The 17095-nt window shown below is 38.2% G+C and overlaps 1 protein-coding gene across 1 annotated transcript in view; it reads right to left on the reverse strand.

Moving 5' to 3' along the window:
- Nucleotides 1-17095, reverse strand: part of KCNQ3 (potassium voltage-gated channel subfamily Q member 3) — a 189807-nt gene that overhangs the window by 9827 nt on the left and 162885 nt on the right. Inside the window, exons 8-11 of the mRNA XM_059867282.1 lie at nucleotides 15784-15878; nucleotides 14490-14516; nucleotides 3437-3624; nucleotides 2276-2378 (exon numbers count right to left, since the gene is read on the reverse strand). Coding sequence (XP_059723265.1) covers nucleotides 2276-2378; nucleotides 3437-3624; nucleotides 14490-14516; nucleotides 15784-15878 — 413 coding nt within the window. The remainder of the gene's footprint in view (nucleotides 1-2275; nucleotides 2379-3436; nucleotides 3625-14489; nucleotides 14517-15783; nucleotides 15879-17095) is intronic.

Consider the following 17095-nt stretch of genomic DNA (forward strand, 5'->3'; position numbering starts at 1 on the left):
TCCAGATTTTTTAAAATATGGATGAAATGGTTTTGGGTGTTTGAGCGTAAATTGAGCATGGTTACTTCAAAACAAGGCAATAAAATATAAACAAAGAATCTATAACATCATGCTATATTTGAAAATTTATAATAGTTGGCTTTGCATAATTAATATCTTAAAAATGGTTTAAAGCTTCAGAATCACAGTTGGAGCTTGAATTTGAACAACACAAGTCACAGGAGATTTTGAAGCTGTGAAGTTGAAGCTGCTTGTTCTATTCTTCAGTCTATTATAAAGCAAATTTATAGTATATGCATTGCTGAATCATTTTCATCTTGGTTTTAATTTTGCACCTGGGAAAGTTTTGGATAGGAAATGCTAATTAGATATAAATGTGGAAGTTAAGAAGTTAGCAGCAGTTCAGGTTGTGAAGAAGGGAAAACTTTATAGAACTGCCTGAACTGTCCTTGAAGACAACAGCATTATCACATTAATTTTGTTGTTGTAATGAGAATAATATGATTGCTCTTACTATTGCTATTGCTATAAAATGAGCTAGTAATTAGTAACAGAATTCTTGTACCAAGGAACACTGCTGGACAGAGCACTTGAAAAATGTTTGGAACTCTTTTTTCATCCTTTTCTGTTTATGCATTACTTTAAATATATATATCTTGGTAGATTAAACAAATAGAAGAAATATGTTTAAACAATGAAAGCTTTATCTTCATCTGGTTTAGACTTGGGTTCTGGATGTTTGCTTTCTCAGTAGAGTCTCCAGGTACTTCTTGGTCTGAACTGGGATATTGCTGTCATCTCTTAAGATTCTAACATTTTTTTTATTTAAGGTTGGTGGGTTTTTTAATGTTTTTAAAGTCTGTATAAACTTACATTTAGCAAAGATAATTTTATTACAACTTTTTAAGGGCTGCTGATTCTTTAACTCTGTTGCTTATAAATATTTCAAGGTTTCAAAATTATACCTGTGTCTATTTTTGCCAAATTAGATATGGTAACAGCAAAACTACACATTCAAAGATGTAAAGAAAAAATAGGGATCACAAAGTTAGCAATTCTAATTTAAAATCTCCTTGATCATGACCCTGAAATCCATTAAGTGGTTTTGTCTGAAAGAATTACTCTCAATTAATATTCAGGATCTGGGTACATGACACAAAAAAAAAAAAAATCTTGGCTCTTGATTGAGTTTAAATGGAAATTGCATGAATCAATTAGATTTGGACAGGATGTGGGGAAGGAATTTTTCAAAAGTAACAATAACATGTTTGAAAGCAATCAGGTATCAGGGAAAAAAAGGGAAAGCTATGGAGGACAGGGATGAAGAAGCTTCCAATGGGAGGGAAGAAGTCCTGGGTAACATGAGCAAAGCCTGTGTCACCTGGCTTTCAGTAGCCTTTAGAAAACTTGGAATTTTTAGAAACTGATTGTCCTGCACCCAATTTGAAAAGAACCAGGAGTACATATAATGAATTTATGCATATAAATATATGGTTATATTTTTATTATCATCTTCCCTGAAGTTTTTCTAAGATAAATCTGAGACACTCCAGGCTCGCAGTATTTCACCTGAAAGGTGGTAAGTCCCCGGCACAAAAATTATCAATTTCTGGAATAAACAGCAATTGCAATGAAAGCAGAGTATTTTTCCATGGGAGCATTTACATCTCCAAGGGAGCAGAGTAAAAAGTACTGCATTGAGGAGTAACAGAGCATCATCAGTGAATGAATTCTATTGGCTTGATGAGCTGAACACATGACCAAGGCTTACTGGGAGTTTTCTAACCCTAGGGAATATCTCTTGTGATGTGAAAATAGAGGTGACGTGTCACAAACCAAAGATTGCTGAAATGGAGACCTCAGCATGTATTAAAATATGACAGCTGAAAAGTAAATTGTTCACTCATATGATTGTGAATAAAGAGTTGACTCAGCTCAGAGATTTTTGTTAAGCAAAAGTTCCAGTTTCATATAAATATTAGTCACTAAATTGAGAAAGATATGTTTATATAACATTTTAACAAGGAACAGTACAAAATATTATTTTACAATAAAAACACTGTGGAGTATCTTGCAAAATGACATAGTCAATGTTACTGAAAACTTTCTCCTTTCTGCATACTTTCAACAGACTGAATAGGGTCTGTCTCATGGTTTTGAAAACACTAGAATTATCTCATCTATTGCATCTAAAAAAAGTAATAACAGAAACAGTGAATCAACATGTAGCAACATGGTAATGATATTTCCTATCATCCTTCAAAAAGATATTTACCTGACAGCTCGGATGGCTGTCTTGAATGTGGGGATCATATCTTCCATAGGGAAATCACTACTGTCACCTCTGTCTTCTGCCATGGGTTCCCCTGTTCCTGCATCTGCAAAGGAGGTCAAAAAACCAGATGTGTGAACATCTCACCACACAATATTTAGAGGGATGTCTGGCTGAATAAAGCACTACATAAAGTAAGTGCAATTTAATAAAGAAATATCTCTTACAGCTTCGTTCACTGGTCAGGTCTTGGAAGGGATTTAATTATTTTGGGACATCTGTAAGACACATTATTGAAGGATCTCCTCTCAGATTCCAGCATTTTTTAAACACTTGGAACTTGTTCCTTTCCAATAAATCTTTGCCCAAATTATTTTACATAAAGGCTAAAACAGGTTGTAGAAGCCACAGGCCAAGTTCTCCTCTCACTGGCACTGCCTGGAGCTCATAGACTTTCATGAAGGAGAAAATCAGGTTCCTGGTGTGGACACTCAGGCTACATCCATGGTAGCATGTCCAGCATGCACTGGTGCCAGCTGGCATAAGAAAGGGGAACCTGTTATTTAAAGACCATTTTGATGTTATGGGCAAGAAGAGGAAAATGTGTGCTCAGGGAAGCTGAGAGGAAAAATGCCCTATAATGTTGCATGGAAACCCAATGGAAACCTCTGAGGGGCAGCAGGCCTGGGGAGAGAGGGGGAGGGAAGAAGACATCGACTCTAGAAACGAGGTTTAATGAGATGGCAGTGAGGGTATATTGGAGATGCCTGGACACAGGCTGTTGCAGGGCTGGATACAGTCCAGGAGGGAGCTGTCTTAGCTTAGCATCCTTGCTCATAAACCAAGCTGTGATGGTGTGTGTTTTTGGGGATACAGATTGACTGCCCAGTGTGCCCTCTTTTTCCAGGCCAAATAGGCTGAATTCAGCACTGGCTTTATCCCATATCAATTGCTGATTTTGAGAAGGGCTGGTATTTGATTTCAAGCACTGTGTTGCCTGGACTTCAGCACTCTTTTTCTTGGGCTTCCCCAAACGTACTACACAAAACCAGGTACCAGACATGCTTGTCCTAGAAAGTCACAAACCTTCAACAGAATATGCAAAAGAACAAAGTAAAATGAGAACAGGGGATGCACAGAAAGAAATCAACACAGATGGGCTACCTTCCGAGCTTTGCCAAAAAGCGTATGCTTTCATTCGGAATGCAGTACGAAAACGCTCCTTATTATTCAAGACAACATTCTTAGGCTCTTTTGAAGGACTTTCTTCAATGGCATCTACATTCAGAGGGGTAAATAGCTTTCCTTTAGTATTGGTACCACGAACCCGATCCAAGAGACCCAGCTTTTGGCTACAAAATAAGCAAAAGTAATCATTTTCCTCCTTTGTACACTATTAACTTGTTTTCATGATGCTTTAAGTATATAATGGGCTAAATAATTGTTTTGCATACAAGGACACTGCTGGGGCTACCATAATTATCAATGTCTTTGCAAGCAACAGGTAAGGTCCACAGATAATTAACTGCTTTTTATGTGCATTTTTTGGTATCAATGTAGAAAATGTTACCAGAGGGTCATGCTATCCTCTCCATGCAAGGTGTCACAGTGCTTCAGCTCATGTAGCACACCTGAAGCTGTAGTTTTATTACTAAGACATGAAACAACACTACTGCCATGGACAGGGATGTCATTTACTAGACTGAGTTGCTCAGAGCCCTGTTGAGCTTGGCCTTAAAACACTTCCAAGGCTGGAACATCCACAATGTCTCTGGGCAACCTGTTCCAGCGGCTCCAGTAAGGAATTTCTTCCTAATTTCTAATCTAAACCTGCACTTTTTCAGTTTGAGGCCATTCCTCTTCTTCCTGTCACTACACACTTTTTTAAAAACAGCTCTCCTGTTTTCTTGCAGTCTCCCTTTAGCTACCGGAAGGTGCCTTAAAGTCTCCTCAGAGCCATCTCTTATCCAAACATAGTAACCTCAACTCTCCTATTTTATTCCTCAGCTCTCAGGAATAAAATAAAGTCAGATGTGCTGCAAACCAGATATCACCAGCAAAACTCTGGCAAGGCTTTGCTAAGCACTGATTAGGGATGTGGTAGGGCAGGATACCCTGCTTTCTCTCCACCATGGCCTACAGGTGTTGTAGAGAAGTGACAAATTTTATTCCTCTGATGATTCCTTGCACTGTCTGTTCTCTTAGAGATTTACTGTCCAAATACATTTGTCCTTCAGTGACAACACCGAGATAGAATTTCATCTACCTGCCTTTTTACCAGCACCACTCACCCTCCTGACAGCCTGATGACTGCAATGATCTTAAAGGTAATCACTATACCACTAAAACAGAAACAGGAATAGGAATTTGACAAGGAGTTTATCAGCTTATATATGTTCTGAACACTTTTTAGGTTATAGATGGTATAAATATTTGATTTGCTAGTTCACTTTGCTGCTCAAATATTTGTTAATTGCATATTTGTTAAAAACAAACAAATAAAAAACCATCAAAAACCCAAACAAACAAACCAGGGCTAAGCCATGGGAAGTAAGCTTTTTAACACATTCCTGGGACAGCTCTAGGGAGAGGTGGATTGTGCACACATGAGCAAGCGGCAGTTCTGTGTGGGACACCAGATCAAGTAAGTTAGGTGCGGGGAGGGAAGAGGCTGTTATAGCTGGCAGGTTTCTGAGAGCCACAGATGAGAGCAGAGCTGAAGGACCAACAGCCATGGTTACCAGAAGAAGGAGTTAAGAGGTGAGGTGTCATTGCAGGATGCTCAGCTGCAGCCACTAAACCTGCTGGCAGGAGAGGCAAGTGTGGGGAGGGTCCACTGTGCAAGGACATCGTGGCCAAAGATGGAGATGTGTGTGCAGACCTTGCAAGGGTGACAGAAAGACCCATTTCTATCTCAGAGCTCTGCCTGTTGCAGTATTCCACCACAATGGATGTTATCTGAGCATTGAGTATCACAGATGTTGCAAGTTTTTATGCTGTTTTTGTTTTTTGGGGGGAGGTTTACATTAATTACTGGGGTTCTTATCTCTACTGTCTGTTTCTCATGAATATATCTTTGACCCAGGGAGTAATGAAATATGGGATTCCCTATCAGAAAAGTTGCAAGCACTAAACCTTTGGATGTAGGAAGTTTTTCCAACCCTTCTGATTTTTCTTTTTGATATGAAAATACTTGTGAATGTAATTTCTGCAGCCTAGGAAGTCCAGACCCTTGCTCTGTCACTGCATGGATGAAGTGCACCTGGGTATGTGAGTACCGAAGTGGCATATTGAGGAGTTGGGTAAGGGGACACTGATTTAGTCCTGATATATCAGCATTTCCAGGAGACAAAAGCATGGATTTGAGTGAAGAATTAGAACAGTCTAAATGAATCATATCTATATTACTCAGACTTTGCCCTTATGTCATTTCCTGAAGAATTCATGGCATGGGGGAAAGATGCATGAAGTGCAGACAAATGTATGAAGTAAAAATTGGGGATTACTTCCTTCTTTGTAGACAAAGATGAGATGTTGCTTGTGGACATTTGTGACAAATTACATTTTGGAAAATCTCACATTTGAGCTTAAGAACTTTCTAAAAATTAAATATTAATTAAAAAGTAAGATGGCTTTAAAATATTTTAATGTAATTTAAAATATAAAATAGCTTTAAAATTTTTTTCCATAGTTCTTGCTTTTGGGGTGGAATCTTGATATGCTTTGCCCACCAAGGTTCTGTCAACACTGAAGTGATGGTGAGTGCAGAATCCCAGCAAGTGACTTGTGTTCTACTAACTTAGGCAGGTCCTCCGCCCTCTTTTCTGCACCACTTTCCCTTCTCTGTTTGACCACTTTTGAGAGCAGTACTGCTTTACAAGACAGATATTTCAATTCTCTGTGAAATTTGGATTCTTCAAGCACTCAGCTGCCATAGGGCAAATATATACAGGAGAAGAAAACTAATGAGCAAGTTTGAAAAGGGCATGAAATATAAAGGTGAGGAAGTAAAAGTCAACAGAATGATTTGCATGTGAGATTTTTGGGCAGGTAAAGTAGGGAAAATAAATTCTCATGTCTCATTAATAAATCAAAGTCTGAAGGAGGAATTAATTTTGAGAAGTATGGTCAAGAAGAGTATAGAATCATGGCACATCACTGATAATAATTTTAATCCAAAGAAATGCACCAAAAACTAGTTAAGTGATAACAGAGTCAGCCAGGCAATATAAACTGATGGGCCTGAAGGTGTTAGAGAGAGCGAGCTTGTGAGAGAGAATTTCTTTAATATAAAGGAAAAAAAGCAATGAGGCATGGATACCCTGGTGGTGATCTGTGCAGACTGAAGGAGACTGTGGAATAAGGTAGAAGAAAGGAGAAACCAAAGCAGTTTTAGGATGAGGAGATCTGTTCCATGATAATACAATGACAACGTTTGCTTCTGGGCCTGAAAAAACTGTGCAACAGGCTTGCTGTGGAGATCAGCTTTCTCCAGGTGGGGGGATTGCAGGTCAATGACAATCCATGATTGATGGATGAATCTCAAATGAAAGGAAGAGTCCAGATGTCACATACTACACACTGGCTTTGAGCAACGTCACAAGATCTGAGTTAGTAACAGTATGGAGAAACTCTCAAGAGAAAACATCTTTAAGGAACAGAAGCCAAAAGGCAAAGAAGGAGAAAAATAGGTGAGGCAAAAGCTGCTGTTGTTTATAAAAAGCTGTTTAGTACTACATTAAAATAATTCAGTTGTCATTACATGTGGCTGCTAACTCCCTCTCCAAAAACTTGCTTAGTTCTTCAAAATACATATACAGCTGCCCAGAGTTTGGCTCTTAAAGTTCCTGTGATAACTGCCTTGCATACCAGAAAAAATGGAGGCATAAAGTGAGGTGAGGACCTGTAGGGATCAGACCAGAAGGAAAAGGATCAGTAGATGATGCGAAGTATCCAAAATATTAATCTAGCGACATTTTTTAAGTATATAACAGCAATATAAGCAAGATATGCAGAAATCTGTCATAGAGCTATGCAAGACTGGGTCTGAACAAGATTTTATATCCTCCTCATAGATAAAATCAGAACAAAAAATTCCTCTGCATTCAGCACAAAACCCTACTCATTTGCAGTGACATTTTCCACTGCATATGTTGGCATGCTCATTTGTGGGGTGGGGTTTTTTGGTGGTTTTTGCAGTGTGGTGGGACTTAAGGTAGGTAATACAAACTGAAAACATTCCCAGATTTTCTTTTCAGAGTTCTGCAGCTATCCTTGCTTATAAGAGTCAGTTTTGGAAGAAACTATTCTCCAAAGACTGTTGCTTGAGTTTCTTAGGTTTATGAGCTAGAACTCATCTGATCTTTTTTAAGCTGTTAAAGAAGTTAAACTTCCTATCTAAGACTACTCTTTAGACCCATTTCTATAATCAGTGGGAAGTCAGCAACTCTAACCAGTGAGTGGGGAGAGCGTGGTTCAGTTTGGGATGACTTTATGCTTGGGGAACTTGGCTCTTGTTATTGACTACGGAAAGATCCAGATGAGAAGTCATCCAAAAAGCAGGTCTCTAGTCTAAGTTAAGGTTACCTGAGCTGAAGCCTTCCTCATTAATTGAATCCTGAAGGTTAACCCTTGAAGTAACATTCAGATTTATAACAGTATGTTTATACAACAAATCTAGACAATTGTGTTCTGTCTGGCAGCCGGAGCAGTAAAATCATCAGACAATAATTCATCAGCTTCACATCAAAATATTCAACCATGTGTTGTATAGAAAAGAACCCCAAACAAAACCCAAGCTTCTTTCCAGATAACAACTGTCATCAGGAAAAAAAATGGACATTATTGTCATTTCCAAGGAATGAAATCTGGGTCTGCTGGGGTTTTAGTTTTCATTGATCTTTTTAAAAAGTACTGAAGAAACATTTGTTCTCATGACACGATCTCCTCATTAAAGCAGCATGCGCATGGCTCAGTCCCGGGGCATGAAGCATGCGCCGACCACACCATCCTTCATGAGAGGGGCTAGGACAGTGGTTCCCACCCACAAGCTCATGCACTGCTGCTCCTCTTTCAGACTCCCCCTTCTGATGTTAGCTACTCTTCTTCCCCTGGGAACAGTGGTCCCACTTCATTTGGCTTCCTTATGTTCAATAAAATATCATTCTCAACTTCCAGCACAGTTCCAGAAACTGGGGAGATACAAATCCATCCCAAGCATGCTGACAAAAATACCAGGTAGTTTCTCTGACTTGCTTGGATAAATCACCATTTCTTGTCTTGCATGCTATTAAATCCTCTCTCTAATGGGTTCCAAACCCTGTGTCTTTGAAATGGGACCCAGGATGAGAATTCCTTAACTTTGTAGTAGGTACAGATCACCAGAAAGGGAGGAAGGTGAGAGCAGTGCAGTTTCTTTCTACCTAAAGAAAAATTCAGCTCTTAAATTTTTGTTCCCAAAGAGCAGTGGGAATTATTTTGGACCACCTGAGAGATTATTTTGGTGGCTTGATACAAGAGATGACTGGCTTCTGCAACACATGTTTTACTCTTGCTCAGAATAAAGAGTGGGAACCACTGAACTAGATATATTTTCCAGAAACAGTCATGCAAAGAAATAATGCATTTACGTCTCATCATGCAAACCAGATACTCTCCTCTCTATCCTTTTCCTAGTATTGGAGTTTCATAAACAAATGGTACGTGTGTGAGGAGAAAAACAGTGAATTAGTTCTAAGAGTGAACCAAACAGCCCTCTGCCATGGATTTTCCACTTTCACCTAACAAGGACAAATGATAATCAAGAGATTTTTTCCATATTTTTTACAGTTTAAAATCACTAGATGTACTTAGTCTCACGTAACTGAAAGCAGAAGGAAGTCATGTTTACTCCAGCATTTTTTGTACCTTATCAGATGAACTTATATGGGTGAACTTAGCTTTGGAAAGTCAAACATTCTGTATGAGGTTTCCAGAAGTATTCCATATTCTGCTTTGAACACTTCCTAATAGAAATTAACACCAAACTAATGTTATGACAAACATGAATTCTGCAGTGAACCTATTCAACTGATCTCAGACAGTCCATGACATTTCTTAAAAAAAAGAACATTCCACACTTCTGAGGTGGTTCTAAACTTTAGCTAATCAACTTTCCCGTTTATTGAGTAGCATTCTTTCCTTCAGAGAGGATCTCACAAAAATGTTCTGTCCCAAAATAGTTGACTACAGCTTCCTGGAAACTAAACACTTCACTTTGCATCTTGAATCTTGAGGCCTAAATTTGCAAGTTTCTAATGTGTGAGGAGGAAACATCCCTTCTAAGTCAACAAATTTCCACACTCCTTGGTGGTGTACAGTATTTAAGGGTGGGTATGACTTGAAATCCACACTCACCTACCATCCAGATTATCTGCCCATAAATATGAGCACAAATTAAAACTTCAGCTCAACTTTGATGCCCTTCAGAAAAAGAAAGAGCTTTCACATACACTAAAGGCCTTTGCTTTGCCCCTTCTCTTATCCACACTTTCTAAAGGGATTGGAGATGTATGAAAATAAACTATGTCACATAAATCTATGGGAAGAATAATCCAAATCCAATTCACTGTGAAACCAGGATGGATATTTTTCACCAGTCAAAGTCTCCTGACTATTTTGCATGGGTCAGTCCTCAAATGAAAAAAATGAAGCACTTTACTTGCTGATCTCCAAAAGCTGAAGAGCTCCAGCTAGAAAAGCTGAATTGCAGGTTGATGGTTTCATGTTTGTGGAACAAAGTTGGAAGGAGAACAACCAGATAAAGTTGAATGACAGCAAGGTGTGGGATAGAGTAAAATACTTTACAATTCAGTCAAAATATTATTTCTAATGATGTGTCTTTTATATTCCTGAAGTTCCACAAGCTACGTCTATGTCTCTTTGCAGGAAGGTAAAATTCTTGCCCCACATCTTAGGCCACAGTTCAGCAAGATATTTAAGCATGTCACTAACTTTATTCAGGTGGTCAAAAGATCCACTTGTTTTCCATTTGCTGAACCAGAGCCTGTAAATACACATGCAAAGACGTTGTTCCACTGAACTCAAATTCAAAGTAACTTGCATGAATTTTGTTGGCAGGGTTGGGACACATAAGGAACGGTGTTTAGCTCTTACAGTATATTTTTCTCACAGTAAATTTCAAAATTCATTGCAGACTAGGCTCATTTAATTTCCATTTGATAGAAACAGAGAAAAGGGTCTGTTTCTAAGCAGATTCTTTGGAGAGCTAGGATAATACCCCATGTTTTCTGAACAGTAGAACAATTAACTATTTGCTAGGTCATGCAACTTTCTTTTTATGCTTAATAACTTTGCAGTCTTATTGTCCCTTACTTCTGATGGTGGTTATGTGAACTACTGTAGTAAAAACAGAAAGTGCAGGCAGAGAATGGCATGCAAGAAATATGAAAAGAATAAGGCTGAACTGTTACTTGAACATATATACCTAAGTTTTCTTGTGAGGCTTGATCCAAAGAATGACTCCCTACTAATCATGACATTACTGTAAAGTGAAGAAAAGTTATTAAGATGAGACATTATTGATTACCCATGAAAAGCTCTATTAAAAGGAATGGGAGCCTTTCATTTGTAGTTAATGTAGTGTGCAGATCAGAGTGGCTTTTTTTCCTTCCTGTTTTGGGCAGATGTATTAGGATGAATAGTTTACAACAAAATTTTACACCTTGCAAAGTAGGGTTTTATTTTCATTTTGTTTTCAGCATTGGCAATACAAAAATTTACCACATTTCATTAATTCTTTCATACTCATATAATAGGAAGGACAGGTACTCATTATGCCACTTTAAAAAATCAAATCACCTTTCCAAAGGCACAGAAATATTATTTATCTTGTAGAGATAAGGAAACAGGGATAAATGACTTTACTGCAATCACATAATAATAGATCTAGGAATAACCATGCTCTCCTGATGTCTAGTTCTAAAGCTGAACAATGAAGATCAGGAGTAAGACCCTAGAAGAATGTTCAAAATTCTTTACTAAAGTGCCTGTACATGCAAGTTTGAACTCTGGTCAAAGTCAGTGGAACAGCTGCTAACAACAGCACTGAAAAATCAGGCCCCAATATTAATTCCTGAAACATAGACATGAAAAGTTGCTCAGAATAAAAATATGTCTGGCAAGCAAATGCATATCCTAAATGTAGGTCAGGCTCCCAAATGTTTGCTGAATGATTTGCTGCATGCCTGCAGAAATGAGCATTTGTATCTCTTCCTCAACAATCTCCCTTCTAGAGAGCTCAACAGATGAAAAAGCTTTGCAATACAGGGAGAAAAGCAGTTACTGTCTGAGATTTCATGGGTCTGTGAGGTTTAGGCATAGATTAAGGAAAAAAAGAGCTAGTGGCACCTCTGGCATGAGGTCAGTAAACTCCCCACCAGTGAGCCACAGAAAGTACAGCTCAGTTCCTCCTGGGTTGGGGGACTATACATAGGGAAGATGCTGTTTTTAAGAGCAGCATCATAACTCATAACCACATAAATCACAACCACTTCCCTTCACTGCTTACAGGACAGAGTCAAGCTGCAGTCCAATGTCCTCTTCATCATACATCTTCACAGCTTTATTTTGAAGGGAGCTTCAGTAAAGCCTTAGATTGCTGACAAAATTTACTTGATTTTCCACTGTGAAAAGTCCTTCCCTGCAGCCTTGCCTTGGGATCCAACTTCTGAAATGGACTTTTCCACTCATTTGTTACCCCTGTGTTCTTCCCAAATGGTTTAAGAACAGGGTCCTGTATCTGTCTGTGACTTCATCATCATGCCAGCTCCTGTTTCTCTCCTGATCCAGGAGAGATCCTAGAAGGATCTGTCACAGAGTTCAACTCTAGAACTGTGGAGTTCCTAAAGAGCTTTCACTCTACTCACTAAAAACTCTGCCACTTAAAGCACTTCTGGTCCTCAAATTTTGACACAGCCAGGCCTCATTTTTAGTTTATTAAAAGCTTCTGTGAAAATTTTGGACCAATTCTTCTCTCTCCTTTGTCAACCATGGATCAAGACAAAGCAATTGATTGCAACAGCAGTTTACTACTTATTTACTTTCTCTTTAAGTACTTAACTGATGGAAGAACCTGGAGACTGAGGACACTTATGGACTGTTTTCTCCATTAGGACCACATTCCCTTATTGCTCATTTATTTCAATACAGTCAAAACACAAACTTCAGTGGAATATGGGTAATAATTTCAATACTAAACCACTGTAGAAGGAAGAAGATTTTTTAAAATTATCTGGTTTTTAAATAAAAGTTTTATGAGAGATGGGATGTGGTACTGTCAAAACAACCAGATTTTATGGCTCAATCACATTTCTACTGAAGTCAATGGATGTTCCCACAAGTACCATCAAATGTCTGTTTACCTGGAGGGTTTCCAATCCCTTTAATTGAATGCCTCATTCCATAAACACATTTCTGCTAGCAGGAAGGCTCCCATGCAGGTGTACTGATGATTTTGCTGAGGATTATTATATATATAATAAAATAAAACCAAGTTATATCCAGCTAGAATGAGGGGCCTTGGGATTATAGTTTTAAAGATTTTGAACTGTGAGTCATACTTTTTCATTTTTAATTCAGTGTGTTGACATCAAGTGATTTCTACTGCCTGAAAGATACAGTAACTCAGAACTGCTGCAGGTGCAGGAGCTTCTCTAGTGGGGCTGTGATCAACAGTGAACTGCAGCAGGCATTCTCTTACCTAATTTTAATCTGCTGCTGCATCTCAGCCAGAACATTTTGACTCAAGATTTCAGCTCCTAAGCTCTTCCCTACATATTAAAGACCAAAACTCAGCTGTTACCAAGACTGGAGATGGCTAAAATCTCCAAACATCTGCATTAATGCAACTGAGCTTGCTCATGACTGCTTAGCCAGGGGAGAGCCATGGCTGTAGAGTACATAGGAGTTCACAACCTGGGTACCTCCCACACAGTCCTCTTTGAGGAGGTACAAGTGAGCTCATGATTTTGGTGGTAAGAGGAGGAAGATATCCTTTCCCAATAATTTGTCACTTGAGCACTTGCTCAAGGATATCTTACTCAAAAGTATTGTAAGAAAACTTGAGGTAGGTTTTTCTTCTCTGCTAAATGAAGCTTGGACCCCAAAAGTTTCTAGGAGAATAGCAAGTGTAATTTTTTTTTTTTTGTCAACTTTCTTTTTTGAAGTTCTCATGTGTTACATGGAATATTTAAAAAACAAAAAGAAAAACATAATTTTTCATCAAGTCAGGGACTAGAACTCCAGACCTGACCTCTGGTTCACAGTTTTCCAATGTAGCTACAATTTTGTTCCTTTTCTCTGTGCTGTAAATGGTGAAGCAAACTGAAGTAGTTTCAGCACTGTGGAGCTATTTATCCTTTAATTGTTATTGAATTTCATTGTGGGTGACCCATTGATAGTGGTTTAACATTAAGTTTTGAGTTACAATTATTGTATATGCATTTGATTCTTCTACTTATCTGAAGAGGGTTATAAAGAAATCATTTCCATTTGAGGATTTGCAGGTTGGCTGACAGTGGCTGCTCTGCTGCAGTCTTCAGTGACTGACCAGTGCTGAGGATTCCTTCATTCTCTTTGCTTGTGAATACCCTAGTGTGATGGGGAGCTTTCCTGTTTTATTCAGCATGGGTGGCACCAGGCCCTCAAACCTAATGTAGCTTTTACAGTACTGTCAGAGAGACTGACTATCCTGCTGTTCCATCTTAGACACCCATCTCTTTATTTATTGTCAACAAATCTCTGCACATGGTGAACTGTCACTGACTCACGCCATAACATTGCTCTGTGCAAGACTGTGGAGCAACAACAGCAACCAGAGTCTTAAATTCCCCCCAGAACAGCCTGGATGCTAAACTCTGGCTCTGCAGCATGGATCAGGAGAAATCTAGACCATGATTAGTCATAACAAACAATAAAGCTGTTCACAGACAATCAGCAAGCAACACTGCCTTCGTACAATTAGCATTTTAGCTGTGTTGTTAAACTAGGGAAAAAAGCAAGCAGTTAGGAAATGGACTTGTTAATAATTTTTAATGATTACCTGTGGTGTTAGTAGCATGATTTAGTTAACAGCTCATGAATCCACATAGAACTATTTAGCTTGCATCCTCCAACAGCTGCATTAAAACATATATGTATAATAATGACAGCTACATACCTGGCAGTACCATCCAATTGCTCTTTCCTTTTTGATAAGAGAGGACGCATTACAAGAAGGCAAGCAGAGAAGAATCACATCATAAATTCAGCATATTTTTAAAACATAAATTGCTAATCTACTGCTAATACCTTATTCTTCTTTTGTTCTGTGACCATAAATGACAGAAAAAACAGAACAACATTTTCAACTAGCTATAAAGCAAAAAAAAGAAGTTACATAGATTCCTGAAACCAGTCTGTGCTGCTTAAATTGGCAATCCAGTCTTTGGTGAGAAGTGATCTCCCCTGCCCTCTCTCCCAGGATCTCATTTGCAAAATACCTATTAAATTTCAAGTTGCATTTGAATTACAGAAGAACCTATGCAAAATGAGCAAACTTGAAGTCACAGTAATGAGTTCAGACTCCTTATGAATCTGAGAATTATTCACTGAAAAACCCTGCAGTCAAGAAATCCTGAAGAAATTACTATGTAATGGAAAATGTGGGATAGACAGAGAGTGAAAGAGATAAAGAAAAGGAAAGAAATGCACTGAGCCTTAATTAAAAACTTTTGGTGCTAGGTTTTTTTGTTGTTGTTGTTGTTGTTGTTTTAGGGGTTTTTTTGTTGAGATTACCTTTTTGAAGCAGTTGAAATTGATTCTAAAAATGTATTGTGACTAAAACAAAGAAAGGGTATTTGTAATTTGCCCTTTGTGAAAGCAGGAGTCTGGAACATTTCAAGTCAGTTTTGAGTGACAGCTGTAACTTCAGTATCAGGGCAGTCAGCACAACTATGCATGGAGACCTGAGTTGAACAGTAGTTTAAGGGAACTTCTTTTTCAGAATGAGGCACAACAGCAAGAGCAGGAGGAATGTTTAAAGCACTGAATTGGAAATGTAATGCCCACTGTTATCAGCTGATAATCTGTAGCAAAAAGTCTTGGCTTTATTCAGAGGACCATATATGGTTTTTAAAAAAATATTCAAATCTTTTTTTAAAATGTTAAGACCTAAATGTGAGAAAGATTGGATAGGCAGAAAGCGTGAGGATCAATCTAATAGCCATAAACAGATAAGTGTCCATTTTATCTGAATGTCTTTATGTATGGAATACTTTCACTGAACTCAGAAGCGGTGACTGAAGTTAAACCACTACTTCAGAAAAGATTCCTCTTCTTCAGAAGAGTTTTCTGGAAAACATCTGTTGCCTACAAAAGCCTCACTGATATATATATATATATATAGTCTGTGTTCCCTGTCCTGGATGATACTTCACAGAAAATTATGATGGAGAGGTGGACAATGCACTTACCTGAAAAATGGAAATGATACAATTGATTCATAAAACCTCCAGGTAGCAACTAAATCAATCCTGTTGGGGTTAGTAGCATAGTATCTCCAGGCAGCCTAAATTACAAAGGAGAAGAAATAATTAGTGTTAGCTAAATTCATTTCCCAGCTGACTGCAGCCAGACACTGTCAAAGAACATAACAATGCACCTGAGTCACTATCTGGAAATTAATTACTAATCAGCTATACCAAATGAGAGCCACTATATAGAAAAGCTTTTGACACTGAATTTTGATCTTGGAGGGCTGTTAAAGGAGACAGAACATGGAGACAACCATTATCAGAACATGACGTTACATTAGACTAAAATGGTTTTATTGTCCTGTCTCGTATGTCTAAAAGAGCTTCAAGCACTGCTGGACTTGTCCAGTAATTCTGGAACTATTTAAGATAGTTTGCCTCTGAATGTATCATCAGAAGAAATTTTGCTGAGCAATTTTCTACTCCAGCATTTAGTTCAAATTAAAATTATCAAAAAATATTCCCCAACCTAAAACCCACTAGCTACATAAGCTACCTGATCAGTAGAGATGCTTTAATTTAAAATTAAGTTCCATCAAATTCTATTCACAATTCATGCCTGCAGCCCCTCTGTTTGCTAAAGCATGTTTTTAATGAGAACAACCATGAATTTTAATGCCATTCAGCCTATTTCTCCTGAGGACTGGTTCAATCCTGAGCACCAATGCTTCCATTTGTTATCACAGAAACTTTCTCTGTCCCTCTGTGAAAATGCTGTCATTTACTTAACTGCTATCAGGATGGGGTCCATACCTAGTAAGAATAAATTTCAAATTTGTCAGCAGACAGACTAATGATTTTAAGCTTAATATCCTGAATTCATAACAAAGGCCATCACTGATGTCCAAGTGAGGTAAGGGCTCTCTTCCCAATGAATTTTTGGATCATCCAGTGACATAACAGAGGATACAGGGTATGGTTTAGTTTTTTAAACCCCACATATAGTATTTATGTTATTAGCCTTGATTGAAATAGTCACTGTCTATTGTGTTACTTCGATTGCTGTCTTCACATCAATAACAACATAATTGTTTCTAAAGAAAAGCATTTTCTCAAAGGAACTGAAAAAAAAATCTCTATTTTGTAAAGAATGTGTTTTCAACAGCTTGTTTCCTGTGATTTTGTGGCAGTGCTGCAGAAGCCAGTTGGTTTACAGAAGGTAGCAGATGAGACCCTTTCTTTGCAAGACACTGTTCTTCTGAAAGACAGTCTGGGAGTTGGGAGATTCCTCAAAACTGCAAAGACCTCTGGA

The sequence above is a fragment of the Haemorhous mexicanus genome, chromosome 1, assembly GCF_027477595.1.
Source record: "Haemorhous mexicanus isolate bHaeMex1 chromosome 1, bHaeMex1.pri, whole genome shotgun sequence".
Classification (NCBI taxonomy): domain Eukaryota; kingdom Metazoa; phylum Chordata; class Aves; order Passeriformes; family Fringillidae; genus Haemorhous; species Haemorhous mexicanus.